The sequence below is a fragment of the Pyrus communis genome, chromosome 10 (genome assembly GCF_041283825.1).
Source record: "Pyrus communis isolate YQ-2024b chromosome 10, ASM4128382v1, whole genome shotgun sequence".
NCBI classification, from domain to species: domain Eukaryota; kingdom Viridiplantae; phylum Streptophyta; class Magnoliopsida; order Rosales; family Rosaceae; genus Pyrus; species Pyrus communis.
Genome location: NC_142574.1, coordinates 33,593,803 through 33,610,000, shown reverse-complemented (window position 1 = coordinate 33,610,000; position 16,198 = coordinate 33,593,803). Strand labels below are relative to the sequence as shown.

At 38.3% G+C, this 16,198-nt stretch overlaps 2 protein-coding genes across 2 annotated transcripts; both read left to right on the top strand.

Moving 5' to 3' along the window:
• The first annotated feature begins 2,520 nt into the window (after nt 1-2,520).
• On the top strand, nt 2,521-9,485 carry LOC137728042 (sodium/hydrogen exchanger 6). The gene is made up of 22 exons (XM_068466920.2): nt 2,521-2,825; nt 2,950-3,001; nt 3,131-3,190; nt 3,312-3,336; nt 3,454-3,539; nt 3,640-3,751; nt 4,018-4,080; nt 4,201-4,220; nt 4,307-4,404; nt 4,997-5,025; nt 5,144-5,175; nt 5,265-5,312; nt 5,408-5,468; nt 5,553-5,650; nt 5,753-5,828; nt 5,924-5,943; nt 6,109-6,206; nt 6,285-6,394; nt 7,480-7,563; nt 8,634-8,731; nt 8,843-8,925; nt 9,136-9,485. Exons 1-22 carry the CDS (start codon nt 2,621-2,623, stop codon nt 9,195-9,197), a joined length of 1,620 nt encoding a protein of 539 aa, XP_068323021.1. The 5' UTR covers nt 2,521-2,620; the 3' UTR covers nt 9,198-9,485.
• Nucleotides 9,486-9,614: 129 nt separating this feature from the next.
• Nucleotides 9,615-13,625, top strand: LOC137728041 (protein ENDOSPERM DEFECTIVE 1). The gene is made up of 8 exons (XM_088677831.1): nt 9,615-9,970; nt 10,041-11,245; nt 11,430-11,549; nt 12,170-12,286; nt 12,358-12,447; nt 12,868-12,975; nt 13,054-13,173; nt 13,252-13,625. Exons 2-7 carry the CDS (start codon nt 10,091-10,093, stop codon nt 13,108-13,110), a joined length of 1,647 nt encoding a protein of 548 aa, XP_088533957.1. The 5' UTR covers nt 9,615-9,970; nt 10,041-10,090; the 3' UTR covers nt 13,111-13,173; nt 13,252-13,625.
• Nucleotides 13,626-16,198: the final 2,573 nt, after the last annotated feature.

Below are 16,198 nucleotides of genomic sequence, written 5' to 3'. Positions count from 1 at the left end.
TTGTGCAAAGTTCTTTCAAGAATTTGGCATACTTTGGAACTTGTTTGATTGCATCAAGGAAAGGGATATTGACTTGCACCTTTCTAAATGTCTCAAGAATGTCCTTGTCACTTTCTTATTTCTTTGATTGCAAAATTTTGCGAGGGAAAGGCACATTTGGTGGAATAACATTAGAAACAATTGAATTTGGACTTAACTTACCTTTGTTAGATGGCATAAGAGCTTTAAGTGGCTGGGGCAAGGGTTGCTCCACCCTTGTCGTGGCTTTGCCTTTGTCCTCCTCCTCTTGCAGCAGCTTTTCATCCTCTTTTTGGCTTGATTTGGGTAGTTATAGGGTGGTTCCAACTTCCTTGCCACTTCTTAACGTGATAGCATTGGCGGTTTCAAATCCTCCCCTTGGATTTACAATGGTTGAACTATGCAGTTTGCCTTGCTCTCTAAATTGGCCCATGAATTCTGCCATTTGCCCCATTTGCTTCTTCAATTTATCCACCTCCTTAGCTTGATTTTGTACTCCATGCGTCAAAGTGGTTAATAATTGAATAACTTTATCATTATCCAAAGATGTACCTGAATTTGATTGAACCGGAGGTGGTTGAGGTTACATTAGTGTGAATGGCCTTTGAAATATCCCAGGGGGTGGTGGATGAAATCCTCCTTGTTGTTAAGGTTGTTGAAGCTCCCTCCACTTCATGTTTGGATATCTCTCCATCCCAGATTGTAAGTGTTTGCGTATAGATCATATTTGGGCTGATTTTGGCCTTGAAATCCCACGGCATGGGCACTTTCCCATCCTCCATTCTTTATCAATTGAGGGCATTGCTCAGAGGGGTGTCCTTGCATGGTGCACACGCCACATACACTTGCTTTTTGCACTTTGGATCCATCAACAACCTATGACATAAGAATAGTGAGATTAGCCAATTAAGATTGAATTTCAGAAATTGCACATACCTCATTCACTTGTGGTTGCTGCCGTGGGATGTCCCTTTGTCCCTTTGTCCAACTCTCTCGTATTGTTGTGCATTCAAGGCTCAATTTGCAATTAAGGTCTTGGCATCAATTGGTGTTTTATCAACCAAAGCTCCTCCCGTTGATGCATCTAGCATTTGTCTCTCAATTGGAAGAAGTCCTTCATAGAAATATTGAATTAGAAGCTCTTCTTTCATTTGATGTTGAGGGCATGATGCAACTAGAGTCTTGAAACGCTTATAATATGTTGGAAAGAACTCCCCTTGGTTTTGTTGAATGCCACTAATTTTCTTCCTCAAAACAATGACTCTTGAAGTGTGGAAGAATTTCTCTAAGAATGCTCTCTTCATACTTTCCTAAGATGTGACAGTGCCAGGTGCTATCATAGAGCCAATCTTTAGCCTTTTCCAAAAGAGAGAATGGAAAAGCTTTCATCTACAAAATGTTGCCATCCACGTTGATTGGAGTCATGCTTGAACAAACCACTTCAAATTCCTTCAAATGCTTGTTTGGATCCTCCATGGACAGCCCATGGTACTTTGGAACGTGATGGAGCAAGCTAGACTTCAATTCGAACTCATCGGTCTTGTCTTGAGCGGCCCTTGGATATTGAATGCATAGGGGTACGGCATTGTCCAATCCCGAGGCTGAAAGTTCCTTGATTGTTCGATTATCCGCTGCCATGACTTGTGCTTCTTCTTCCTCTCTTGCCGTGACCTCTTCTTCCTTGTCAAACTCAGATTCTGAGCTAGAACTAGGTGGATTAGGTTCTGGCTCTTTCCTCTTCCTTCTCAAATTTCGTTCAAAATCGTCGTCAAAGTCCAAAATATTTGCACGAACAGGCTGAAAGCTTCGAGTCATAAACTAGTACCTAAAAATAAGAAAATAAAACATAGTCAAAAATTAAAACAAAGTATACGAAGAAAAAAAAAAAACAAAACAAAACAAAAAGAAGCAACGGGGGATTAGCAAAGTACTTTATCGAGGTGTTGTCCATGAGGTATTACGTATTCAGATTTGTGTTGCCCATAGGACATATAGAGGTGGGGAGGACTTCAGTTCTATTGCTCATATATGGATTAACACTCAATTTTATCTCTTTATATTTTTAGTAGTTCATTGTCAGTATTACTGATGTTTTTAAATTTCACACGAGTTGGCATCCACATGCTGCCATGAGACCCATGACTTGGAATAGATCAAGAAAAAAAAAATGGTTTTATAATTTAAAAAAACCGAACCAAATAAATAAATAAACGAATGGAGTCGAACCAAATAGTAATTTTTGTTCAATTTTCGATTTTGACAAAAAAACAAACGATTGAAACCCAACCCACTCTAATATTGCTGGATGTTCCGGTTACATTGACAGACCTCACAACAAAGAAACGAGGAGAGGGCGCGCAAGGGTAGTCGGGGGTAGAGCACAAAACGAATGTAACGCAAGTCTAAAGCCCAAAAGGTCCAATAGCGAGTCTTATTATATTTTTGGTTGGGCCCAAATTTTGAGTTGACTGAGTACCACGCTACGGCGGATTTTCGTGTTGAAGTTAACGGAAGTCTGGAAGTCTGGAAGTCTGGAAGTCCTCCTCCCTGGTTGCGTAATAATCATTAATCATTCAGCAGAGCAGCAGCAGGACAGCAGCTAATGGCGATGGAGGAACACCAGATAATGGCGATGCAGATATCTCCGGCGGATGCCCATGGGACCACTCCAGGGAAGGAGCAGCAGGCCGCTGGGGTTGGCATTCTTCTCCAGATCATGATGCTCGTCCTCTCTTTTGTCCTCGGCCATGTCCTTCGCCGCCACAAATTCTATTATCTTCCTGAGGCCAGCGCTTCTCTTTTAATTGGTATTGTAATTCTCCTCGTCCTTTTGTTTTTTATCTTTTCTATTTTTCCACCATCGTCTTGTCGTGATTGATCGATTAGGGTTTGGCCTTGAGTGACCCATCCTTGGTACTCTTTTCTTTTCAGGTTTAATTGTAGGTGGACTTGCTAACATCTCTAATACGGAAAATAGCATCAGGTCAGGTCCTTCCTTCTATGCCCTGCCAATACTAATACCAATACCAATATTATACAAAGAGGGAATTCAATTCAATTCAACAATTAATTAACAATCATTTCTCCTTTTTCTGTTCCTTGTTTGTTTCAGGGCCTGGTTCAATTTCCATGAGGAATTTTTCTTCCTATTCCTCTTACCTCCTATCATATTATATCCAAATTGTTTCCCTGTTGTTATTTATTGTCTTCAAATATTTCATTTCTTGCTTCAATTTACCTTAATAGGCTACTACGTAGCACATGCTGTTTTCCTTGACACTTTTTGTGCTCACTCAATCCGGCTTCAGTCTCTCACCTGTAAGTTTTTCAGTATTTTGCCTCTGAATATTTCTTTGTAGCTCTGAGATAAATGCTTGTTTGCCTATAGCTTTGCAACCCATTTCTTCTTTACTGTTATTGCCCCCTCCTTTGCAGAAGCCTTTCTTCTCCAACTTTGGAGCCATTGTCACCTTTGCTATCCTAGGAACCTTTATAGCTTCCGTTGTTACTGGTATTCTAGTGTAAGTTTTTGTTTCACGCTCACAAATTCTTTTCATAATATTACATTTTTTTACCCCCGTCCCACTAAGGTAGATTAATCAGTTCCTCTTCCTGTTGCAGTTACCTTGGTGGTCTGATATACCTCACCTACAGGCTTCCATTTGTGGAGTGCTTGATGTTTGGTGCACTTATATCAGCAACTGATCCAGTCACCGTTTTGTCCATCTTTCAGGTGGTTATCTGGTCATTTTAATTTTTCACAATATTCCATGATCGGGTTTACTTCGGTGAACTCAAGTTGCACAACTAAACATGAAGGTGAAACATTATTGAAGATGCCCAAACCAAAGATGTCTGGGTCCTTCCCTTCCTCCACACTGCACCGAAAACAAAAAAATAAAACACCAATGTAGTTTGTGGAATTGCAATAAGTTATATAGTTTTTATCTAAATTTTTCAGCACCAATATAGTTTGTTGTGATGGCCCATAAATTGCAGGAACTTGGCACAGATATGAACCTGTATGCTCTGGTGTTTGGAGAATCTGTTTTGAATGATGCCGTAAGTTTTTATTGTTCTTTGTTTATAATCCATGTTCTCAATGCCTACTTCTTTTTTATCGGAAGATTGACCTTGTTTACTTGTTCAAATTGTTGGATTGTATGCCCACACAATCAACAGATGGCAATTTCCTTGTACAGGTATGTAGAGTAAATTGTTACTGTACCTAGATTTTAGCATATTGTGCGAAGTTTAGTTCTAACTAAACTGGTATTCTGCTATGCAGGACAATGTCCTTGGTAAGAAGTCATGCATCATCTGGAGAGAACTTCTTCATGGTTGTTGTCAGGTTTCTTGAGACCTTTGTGGGTTCCTTGTCTGCAGGTGAATATATATCTTTTACTGTCAAATAATGAAATATTTGATTTGCACTTGATTTTGTTACGTATCAAAAGCAATTTTTTAATAATATATAATATATTTTTACTTCATCTGAAAATGTAGCTTGTCATCTGTGTTTGATTTACTTGGAAAGCCATTCACGATTTTCCAGTCTGTAAGTGTTAAGTTCTGTGATGTCAAGTGCTGTGATACGGTATCAGCAGGATAAGTCATACAAAGGGTAGGCTATGTTAGTGCAGAGATAGTTTCCAAACGAGTTGATGCATTAACCAGACAAATACCTGTACCCAACTCCCATATTTGAGTTATATAATAGGTTTAATATATCTCCTGGAAATACTTTGTGGTGGTTTCCTACTAACCCGTTGTACCGTACTGCAACTGCTCTGTTGTAACTCACAAGTAAAATAAACCTATGAGTCTCAGGTGTATAATGGTCACTTAACAGCAATGACTCCTTTTTTCTTTGCCCTCAGAAAGTACGACTGCAGCACATGCTTTATTTATTAGATGTTTAATTACTGCTACATTTTGTTTTCTCAGCTACTAAAATACATTGCGCGTTGCTTTACAGGTGTTGGAGTTGGGTTTACATCTGCTTTAATATCCTTTTTTATCAAGTAATAATTTTCCATTATGTTTTGAAAAGCCTTTGTTGGTTCCATAAAATAAAAAAGGCTTCTCTTGGTAGATTGTATTGTGAAACCTTAATTGTGAAAACCTTTTTAAGTATGCAGGGTTGGATATTGACAAGTGAGTGATACTTTTCTTCCATTCTTTGCTGGCCTTTGTTTAGTTAGTACTACAGTGGAAATAACAAGGTTGTCTTGTTATCCTTTCAGTCTTCAAAACTTGGAGTGCTGTCTGTTTGTTCTCTTTCCATATTTCTCGTGAGTGATCTTCTTGGCCATTTTTCATCTTATGTAAATTAGTTTTAAGGCTTTCTCCTTGTATGCAAATTGACATAGAACTATCATCTGTTTAGTTACATGCTTGCAGAAGGTCTTGGTCTGTCTGGTATTGTGTCAATATTGTTCACAGGAATGGTAAGTGGAAGAACTGTGCATTTTTTCTTTTTAATAAATTCTACGGTAAAGCTGTGCCATGGACAAACTGGTGTTCTGTTTTAGGTCATGAAGCATTATACGTATTCAAATTTATCAGAAAACTCTCAAAGATTTGTTTCTTCCTTTTTCCATTTGATATCATCACTAGCGGAGACGTTTGTGTAAGTGAGCTTTTCTTTGTCTTTATCACATATCAAGTATTCAAGCTGTTATTTACACTTGATACACCACGCTTGTTTTGAAATGAAAACCTTAATTTTCAGGTTTATATACATGGGCTTTGATATTGCCATGGAACAACATAGCTGGTCACATGTGGGGTTCATTTTTTTCTCAATTGTATCCTTTGAATTAGTAGTCTAAAGTGAAAAGTTCTTATACTGTAGCAACTGAAACTTCCTCTTTTTCCTTAACTTGGTGCCTGATTGCCTCAGATATTTATTGTAGTTGCAAGGTATGCTTCCTGTATGTTTGCTGTGATGAGACTTTGGTCACAATCTTACTTTATTAGTCTTTCAATTTCTAGACATTTGTTATTTCATTTTCCTTGTACGTTTTGTACAAATCGCTGTATTTTGGTATGAAACTCTTAATCAGTTTGCCGAATGATTTTGTGCAGGGCAGCTAATGTTTTTTCTTGTGCATATTTGGTCAATTTGGTTCGACCTGCACACAGACAGATACCTTTAAAACACCAGAAAGCACTTTGGTATAGTGGTAAGAAGAGCAGAAACTTGCTGATCTTTCTGAATTTATTGACTAATGATATTCATAATGAATTATGGGATTGAGTAGGACTTCGAGGGGCCATGGCTTTTGCTTTGGCTCTGCAATCAGTTCATGATCTCCCAGACGGACATGGCCAGACTATATTCACTGCAACCACTGCCATAGTGGTTCTAACGGTACACAAACTGATCTTTGTCATCAATTCAGAATCTTCTTCCCAATGTATGGTGAATATTGAGGACATGGTTTCCTTAATAGATATTTGTAGACTAAACTAATACATCATCTTGTTAAAATACTAGTCATGAATTGAATCTGAATTCAGCACTTTGTCAATATATTGCATCCCACGTCCTTGAACTTTTCTAATGGTACCAAGAAGTATTTTGCGCAATTAAAAAGCTGGTAACAAGACTATGTGATCTTTTCTATTTCACTATATCCTAGCTCTTGTCTTGCACCTCCACTGAAAGTTGTTTCTTTGAAATGGCTCCGATTCAGAAGGGAGCAAAAGTTTTGTTTGGAACAAGCATAAATGTAGAACAAGTAACATATATTCAGAAATTAGAAAGGGATTCTAGAAGAGTACAGGGACTAGGATTCAAGGGAAGAGAAATATAGGATTCAGAGACAGAAGACAGAAGGAATAGACAGACCAAAGAGAAATCTAGAACAGAAGGGGAGATCAGAGTATAGAAAACAGTGACAATAGATAATTAGAGGAGAGATAATTTCGTTACATCAATCAAATCTGCTCTATTGAATTTCAAAGCATATTTTTAAAGGGGAAAGTAATCCTAGTCCTTCAAACAGGACAATAACAAGAACAGGAAACTAGCAAATTAAGTAGGAAACTAGATTGAAATTTCCCTAAAAAATTATTCTGCTCTATACCTTTGCTTATGCCAAAAAATTACTTAACTTGTCCGGAATAGACAATTTTATTTAGACTAACTGAAATTTGTTACGAAGCCCTGCCTTATGAACCAATTTGAAAGTCATGTGATTGAAGAAAAAGTGTTTAATGGCAATGCTAGCAGCACTCACCATGGATATATACTTAATCTTTGATTGCGGCTTCATTTGTTGTCTTGGACATGCACGTAGAGAAACTTGGTAATTTGACACCTTGTGCATCAGGAACAATAATTACCTACTTGATGTTTATAACAAATATATATTATTCAAGTATACTTGTTTATTGAGATGCATATGATACTGTTCTTGTGACTGAGTTGTAACCTTTGGACCAATTTTTTAGGTGTTGTTAATTGGAGGTTCAACCGGCACCATGCTGGAAGCTTTACAAGTTGTAGGTGATGGCATTGAGGGTACTTTGGGTGAAGTAAGTTCTAGCTCTAGAAAAGAAAACGGAAATATGTTCTGCTTAATTACTTGTTCTTTGAATTTAAGGAACCCTAACAAAAGAGTTCTATGCATGTTTGTGACAGCCAAATTTTCCACTTGGATCTACATTATTTAATCCAAAAAAGGAACAAGCATCTATGTAGTCATTGGATTCACAATCCCTAAGTTTCTGGACGTTAGTTATACTAATGTAACGTTAGCCCCACAGGATAAGAACTGATGTGGGTCATTCTGATCATCCAAGGCTACTATTTACATAGGGACAATCTTTTGATCCCCAAAGAAGTGGTTACTTATTATCTCTAAGCTCACGTAAGTGCCAAGGTTTTTAGGTCCTGTGCTTTCCTGCTGTGTCTGTCTCTGTCACAGGGCATGGTAGACACCATGCTGACAGAATAGGACTCTGTTACATGACCCACAACCACAGACCGCAACTCTCAGCCGAATCTATCTAGTGCCTTGCATATATGGTAACATACTAACAGGGTTTCAGTGAGAAAATCATAGTGGGGTTTATTGAAGTTGGTCCTCTGTTTAGCTAATGGTTGACAGAATTTTCAATAGATGGTGCATCCTCTTCCTGACCTAGAGGGAAAGCTTTGAATTGGAAAAGAATCTCATTGTCTCTGCCCGTGGTTTCATATCTATGCTTCAGAAAATCCTTTGGGAATAACCACAGGGTAGGTCTGTTGATGGGGTTTTGGTGAGAGTAGGACACTGAAATAGTGTTTCATATACATGGTCATTGATTTCTGGTGAAAATTGGACTGATTTGGACAATGTCATTCAGAAATTTATTAGTAAAATGGAGCTAAACCAGCATTTTTGGGCATGTTCTGAAGTTACAGGCAGATCTCTTTTCAAATATGTTTCCCTCCTCTGTTCTACACACTTATCTTTTGCAAACATTTAATGAGTCCTGCTTAATCCTATTCAGATTGATGGGCCACATGTTGAATTGTGATAACATTTCTACTTTCATGATCACTGTGATTTTACTACTCATCAAAGCTGACTATTTTGGATATGTGTACTTGTATTTCCCAGAATTTTGAAGGGAACAATGGCTATATTGCACCATCTTTTGATGACGAAGGATCGTCAGGAAACAGGATCAAGATGAAACTGAAGGAATTCCATCAGAGGTAACCATTTGTTTGCTACCTTCGTAGAGGAACCTGGCTTTCATTTTTTTTTTTTTTTTTTTTATCTATTTGCTAAGCATCTAGTTCTGCCCTCCACCTTCTCTCTTGCAGCACAGCGTCATTCACAGCGTTAGATCGAAACTACCTCACGCCATTCTTTACAAGCCAGAATGGTGATGAAGAGGATGAGCTTGGTAAGATAGAAATGGCATGAATCCCCGCTTACTTTCATTAGTCTACTGTAAATCACATAATCCATGATTGCTATTCTTTTCCCCCTACTGTAAATCACATAATCCATGATTACACCATTCTTTTCCCCTTTTCCACTTTATGAATCGAGCAAGTATTTAATTTCACCATCTCAATTTGTTTTCCTTTTTTTGTTTTTATTTGGTTAACAGATGAGCCAATGCCTAGCTCTACAAGAAGGGGTTTCCATGGCCTTGGCCAACAGTCTCGATGATTCAGTTTTCTGAAACAAATAAGGTAGAAGATGAAGTCAGTTTTGTATATAGGCTTGCGCCATGAAAATGGCTTCATGGATGTGAAAGTCACATACAAATGCACTAATATTAGTATCCATTTTCTGTACTTATTGATCTCTTACACCCAATGTATTGATAGAAGTAAATACTGGATTGAACCATCCGTACTTATTTTTGCTTTGTATAATTCTTAATTTCTTCTTCATGGAACTTGAAAATGTGTGATAGCCTTTTCCATTTTGTAATATCATGATTCAACTTGTTCATTTTTTATGTCATCATTGAGATTATTTCAAACAAATAATTAGGGATATACCCCCGATTAATTAATTAAATTACTAAAAAATAATATCATTTACTATACGAGGATAAAATAGAGGAGCGGCTGAGGAATGGAAGGACTCGCTTTCAGGGCTTGCACAGCAATTGGTGGGACAGGTTACACGGCACGGAAGTTGTAATTTATTTAGGTGTAAATAAAATGTCTTAAGGTAGGCTATTATCAACGACAAGTTTGATATAACACTAACGAGGAGCAAAAAAGAATATACAAACATACATATATATACATACATATATATACATATATTTCCCCTTCGGCTCCCTTTTTCTATTCTTGTGCTCAATTTTTTGAAAATTGAACCGTTACGACTTGACCCCCAACGGCTAGTTATCTCTTTCACTTGAACGCTTCTGGGTCAGCAAAATATTGTAAAAGCGCTCATTAAAAGGAATCGGGGGTCGGGACAAGGTAAGGGCTCAACCTCAATTCGAAAATTGGGACTCCGGGTGAATTTTAACATTCACAAATTTCTTCTCAGATTCGCTTGTACGTGCTTTCCTCGATTGATTTCTACATTTACTGAGGAACATGGATCAATTGATCGTGGAAAATTGCGCATCTGCCACCGTAGAGGACGCAGAAGTTTGCGCTCCTCCCCATCCTCCTCCTCCTCCACCACCGACTGCTCAAAGGCGGCCAAGAGTGAGGGAGGTGAGCTCTAGGTTCATGTCTCCTGCGGCTTTCACCGGTGATCTCCCTCATCCCTTGCCTTCCAAATCGCCCCTTCCTAAACATCAACACACCATCTTAACTCCATCCTCGACCCTGTCGGAAATTCAGTCGAGGCAGCGGTCTTCCTCTGTGAATAGGCGGCAGAGGCACTTGGACTTGGAGCCCTTGCGCTCCTCCGACGAGAACAGGCCCACCGGATCCTCCTCCATTCACACTCAGAGTCAGATCTGGGGAACCCCTCTCCCACCGGACCAGATGCTTAATTTTAGGAAACAGCGTCCTGCCAAGCCTTTGAAAGAGAACGGAGGAGGAGGAGCAGGCAAAACCCAGCAGCAGCAGAAGCAGCATCTGCCAAAAACCGCACCCTCAAGACCTGACACACCAGTGGCGAGTGCTAGTCTAGATAGGATGTCGAGAGTCAGACTCACTCAGCAGCGGTCTACCAACATAACTGCCACAGCTGCTGCTAAGCTCTTGCAGGCCAGCGGGATGTCTTTACCTGCTCCGCCTGCCACTGCAGTTACCGAGAGTGACACCACTTGCCCGGATGTCAATAATCATAGTCAAACGCTAAGCTGTACCGCACGGTGTCTTCCTGACATTCGTTCTTCAATGCCTGAGGCTGATTTGTTGCCAACCGTTTCTAGCAGGCAGCTCTCTGAGAAAAGTAGCAGCAGGGGTAATGCAACTGTCGGTGCCAGTGGCGATTTTTCAAAGTATTCTGCTTCCCCTTGCTCCCGTTCTCTGAATTTGTCATTATCAAGTTCCGACCGCTTATTCTTCCTGACAGACAAAGGCAGTGAAAGAGGGAAGGTGGGTGGCCTATGCCTTCCCCCAGTCCCACCATGTGCTAGTGCAAAGCTGGGCCCAGATACAAGGAAAGGAAAGAAAGTTTCCAGTCATCTAGAAGATGTACATTCCTTGAGAGTGCTCCACAACCGCTATCTGCAGTGGAGATATGCCAATGCAAGAGCAGAGGCTTCCATGCGAGCTCAGCAGAGAGAGACCCAGGTTAGTCTATTTCACTGCAGTTCAAATTTCAGAGTCGAGCCATTAGTATACTACTTAGAACACTGATATTGTCTCAACTTAACCACATGTCACAAAATGTCTCAGTGCAATTAATAGTGGAACCATTCAATATAAGTTGTTATTTATCTTGTGTAATTAAATGTTTTTCTCCAATTCCTTGTAGAGAACACTTTATTCTCTCGCGGTAAAGATTGCTGAACTATATGATTCTGTGAAGAGGAAACGGATAGAACTCAGCATTTTGCAAAGAACAAAGACTTTATCCACAATTCTTGAAGCTCAAGTAAGGCTGCCACTTGCCAGCGTTTGTTGATTGCTTTAGACTTCTAGCTTGATGATCTCATTCAGTATGTTGTTATTGCCTATCCTTGATTACCAATTTGTTAGTTTTATATTGTTTGTTGAACCTAAATCAGTCTGCCTTGTAACCTCCCTTCAAGGTGCGGTCGGGAATATAGTAGAGACCAAATCTTTCATGATGAGAGTAAATTATCCATGAAGAATTTGGCTTCTTCTATAATGCTTCTGTTCACAATGGAACATATGATTTCTACAGTTAGACCCTTTTTCAAGCTATGTTCTCGGGTTCAGTTATTCTGAAAATTTTAGCTGTGGAATAAATAAAACCTACAAGTAATGAGACATTGCTATCGGTTGTGACAGTCTGACAGATCACAATTTTATTTTCCAATACTATGTGTAACGTGATCGTCTGAGAGTAAGACTGCAGTTACATAGAAAGCTAAGAGCACCAAACTGTTTGTTGTGCATTTTTATCTTCTTCTGACAGTAAGATATCATTGACATTATCTTAGATTCCATTTTAACTCGTGTTTATACATGTTTATATATATACAGAGAATGGTGTTTGTAACTTACATACTTCTATGAACATTATTGTAGATTCCATATTTGGACCAGTGGTTTTCTCTTGAAGGGGATTATTCAGTTTCTCTGGCAGAAGCAACTCAAGCATTGTTGAATGCCTCAGTTCAACTTCCAAGCAGTGGCAGTGTTAGGGTATAATCAGTAACTTATGTTAGGGTATTGCTTCACTTATGGGTAACACTGACATGAGATATACTCTGCAGGCCAATCTACGAGAGTTAGAAGAGGCACTGAGCACAGCAATAGAAGTGATGGACATAATAGTTTTCCATGTTCAGCGATCTATGCCAAAGGTAAAGTAAATTCGAGACCTTTTGCTTACTCATCAACAACTAGATAGTATTGTATTTTACTTTGTATTTGAAGTGATGGCACAGCTGACAAGAAAAAATTTCAGTGTAGTGGTAAAATTTCATGAATCTTGTGATACAAATGGGTAAAATGGGAGGGTAAACAATTTCACAAAGGTTTTCCTTGCTGGGTTGGGTACTTGAAAGAAAATTAGTCTATGTGGTGAGGATTGCTTAAGAGTAGATTGACTGGAAATAAAAAAATTGAGTGAGTTGTTTCAAAGTTTATTAATTAGATAAAAGGAGAACGAGGTTTACAATGTGCATAATAAAGTGTCTGTGGGTGAGTAACAAAGGCTTACGGCGTCTAGCATTTTTATTTTTATTCTTTGTTTCAATGACGAAAGCTTTTCTGATGATCAGGCAGAAGATACAGAACATTTGATTTCGGAACTAGCCAGAGTGATTGGTGGAGAAAGAGCTCTCATTGAAGAATGCGGAAATCTGCTGTCTAAGACATATACAACGCAGGTATGCCATACCTCAATTCTGCTTGTGTATATGCAGTGAACTTTTAACTGAAAACGCAATGTTGTCATCTGCTTTAAGGTGGAAGAGTGGAGCTTAAGAAGCCAGATAATCCAATCGAAATTATTTCTTCTATGAAGAGGTAGCAATGTTCTCATTGAAGAATGCGGAAATCTGCTGTCTAAGACATATACAACGCAGGTATGCCATACCTCAATTCTGCTTGTGTATTTACAGTGAACTTTTAACTGAAAACGCAATGTTGTCATCTGCTTTAAGGTGGAAGAGTGGAGCTTAAGAAGCCAGATAATCCAATCGAAATTATTTCTTCTATGAAGAGGTAGCAATGTCTTTTGTACTGGAATTCTCGAAAAAACGTTGATATCGTTTTGATACGTCATTTGTGTTAGCTAGCTAGCTAGTATTTTTCTTTCTTCGTTTTTGGTCATTACTGTCGTGTTCTTTTGGATGTGGGTGGTTGGGCTTGGGGTTCCATGATCTCCCTATCGTGAGAATGATGTACTAAACAAAACAAAAACCCAGATAAGCTGCAGAGGTCGTGTGAGATACAACATGTAATTTAAAAAGTCGGTCGATTTCATTGTAAACATTTCACAATCCTTTGAGTATATAGAATAATTCTCACTGACAAATCTCAATTGGCTCTACACATGCATTCAACCGGCTTTTCGTTTATATATATAATAAAATAAATAGGGCTACAGCGACGTCATAAAGTTCCGCGTTTGAGGACCTTTCATAGAACCAGATAGCAAATATACACAAAGAAGGGTTTCAAAACCTCTCATGGAACGGGATAAAAACTATGCATAGAGTTCCTAAACCTCTCAAGGAATCGGAATAGGATTCTAGAATCTCTCATGGAATCTAACTAAATCTAGGATTCCAGAACCTCTCATGGAATAAGAAAGAAGGAAAGTACTCCAAGGATATAAAATCCACACATGAAACAAGAAAAAAAAAGTAAACCAAGGTAACGATCCTCTGCTAACCTTCTCAGTTCACAAACATTTCAAATATACATAAATATATCATTTTACAAAGCAATTATAAATTCATGTTATGCAAGCAGAGTATATAACAAGGGAATTTTCATAAGCAAAATACTTATCACATAATATTAAAGTCAATTCACCTGGAGTCCAAGCTACTAGCAATCTTAGCTCAATGATCGAAGCAATAAGGCATGACGCCGAAGAAAACACAGAAGTCTTAACTTAGAATCCTATATATAAACAAGACACCAGAATAATTCTGGACATGTTGATTAAAATATCAACCGTCGTCAAATTGGTCTCACTAAGATCAACAACAATAAATTCTTCAATCCAAAATATTCAAATGTCGGATTTCTGTTCCACAAGTTCTCAAGGGTCATAAAATCACTAAATAGCATGCTCATTAAATAGAACGAAGATTCAACCGTTGGATTGTCGTTAATTGTGAAAGTCGAGCGGTAGTACAGTTAATTCAAAAACTGAATGGTTGAACCGTCGCATCGGAATCTCAAAAAATGACCTTGGATATGGGCTCAGAGCATAGAGAAGATCTCGCTGTCCAAAATTCATGTCACCAGAGTTGCCCACGTGCCACTGAGCGTAGTGATCTAGAATCAAATTTCCGACATCAACCAAACTTCATTAAATTTTACATGTAGAAAGATATCAACACGAGGAGGAAAGTTTATACTTGTACGAAGTCCAAAAGTGGACGGAAAATGACCAAAATTGTTGGAAAGCCCTCTAAGGCCGTGAATGGCGCACCCACGCCGTGATGCCGTCTGACGTTCGATGAACGATCAGATTCCAAGGTTTTGAAGGCAGGGTTGAGGCGAATCCAACCCAGGTAGTGGTGGCTGTTGAAACCCTTAGGAAGATCCCAGCCAAGCACCACCACGTATAGTGGTTTCTCGGGGTGGTTCTTTGGTCAGTTTTGTAGATGGAAGTGTGGGCTTTAATTCTTGGTAAGTGGTGCCGGTCACTTACGCCGAAGTTAACTAGAATTCACGTTAGAAAATTCGAAAAAGATAATGGGTTGGTTTAGGTAAACAAGTCAGGTTAGAGTTTCTCGATTGAGTTTTTGAAACTACGCCAGAGCTAACTAGAATTCGCGTCAGAAAATTCGAAAAAGACAATGGGTTGATTCAGGTAAACGAGTTAGGTTAGAGTTTCTCGATTGGGTTTTTGAAATTAGAATTCTAATTTTGGCAAGTTCCAAGGTTTCTAAAACGAAAAAGCTTACTATTTATGGTAAGTGAAAAAGACCAAACTACCCTTCATTTTCGATGTTTGTAACTTCTTCGTTTCAACTCTAATTTGCAAACGATTTTCACTTAAACACTCTTAGAATCAATAAGTCAATGAAAATATTTCAAAAAAAAGATTATTTCAAGCTTTAAAGAGTCAAATTAGGATTTTCAAATTCAACAAAAATAAAATAAAATTGTAAAATTAAAAATAAAATAATCCACAATGAAATTTGGGAATTGTATTTCACAGCAGGACCCAATTTTCTAGTTCTTAATATGCTTATTTGGTTGCTACCTTTTATTAAACATGCCTTTACCTACGTGGCCTGGCAAATCTAACTTTGCTATCTAAATACTATCTCCATTGAAGATGCTTTTACAACACGGAAGCTATTACAAATCAATCTTCAAGTCTTCAACACTTCAACTTCAAAAATTTCTGACTTCTAACCGTTTCAAACTCAAATGATAGTATGTTTATGTTTAGAGATTCTAACCATTTTAAGCACAATTGAGAGTTTGTTTAGCTTAAAAAGAATAACCTTAGGGTTAATAGTAAAACAACGTCATTTTGCTTATTTCGGTTTGGTTTGATTTAGTTCGATTTCCAAATTACTAAAACTGAAACCAAACTAATAGATTTCAGTTGGTTCAATTGCTTCAATTTTAGTTCATTTTCCTTTCAAGTTGATTTTTTTTTTTGGTAAAATGTTTGATTTTTTTCGATTTTCGAATCCTGCCCCTTATTACGCGTTTAGTACCCAGTAAAGAATTCATGAGAAATGATTTGCCATGTCTTTTCTTGGGAAGGTAGATAAAACATATCAATTCATGGTTTTATTTTGTTTCATGGGGAAGGAAAGTGAACACCAATAGGTTGGAGGGTTAACATTCTCCCTTATGGGAACGTTTTTGCTCATCGTTCTCAAATTGTAGTAATGCTCACAACCTTACTTA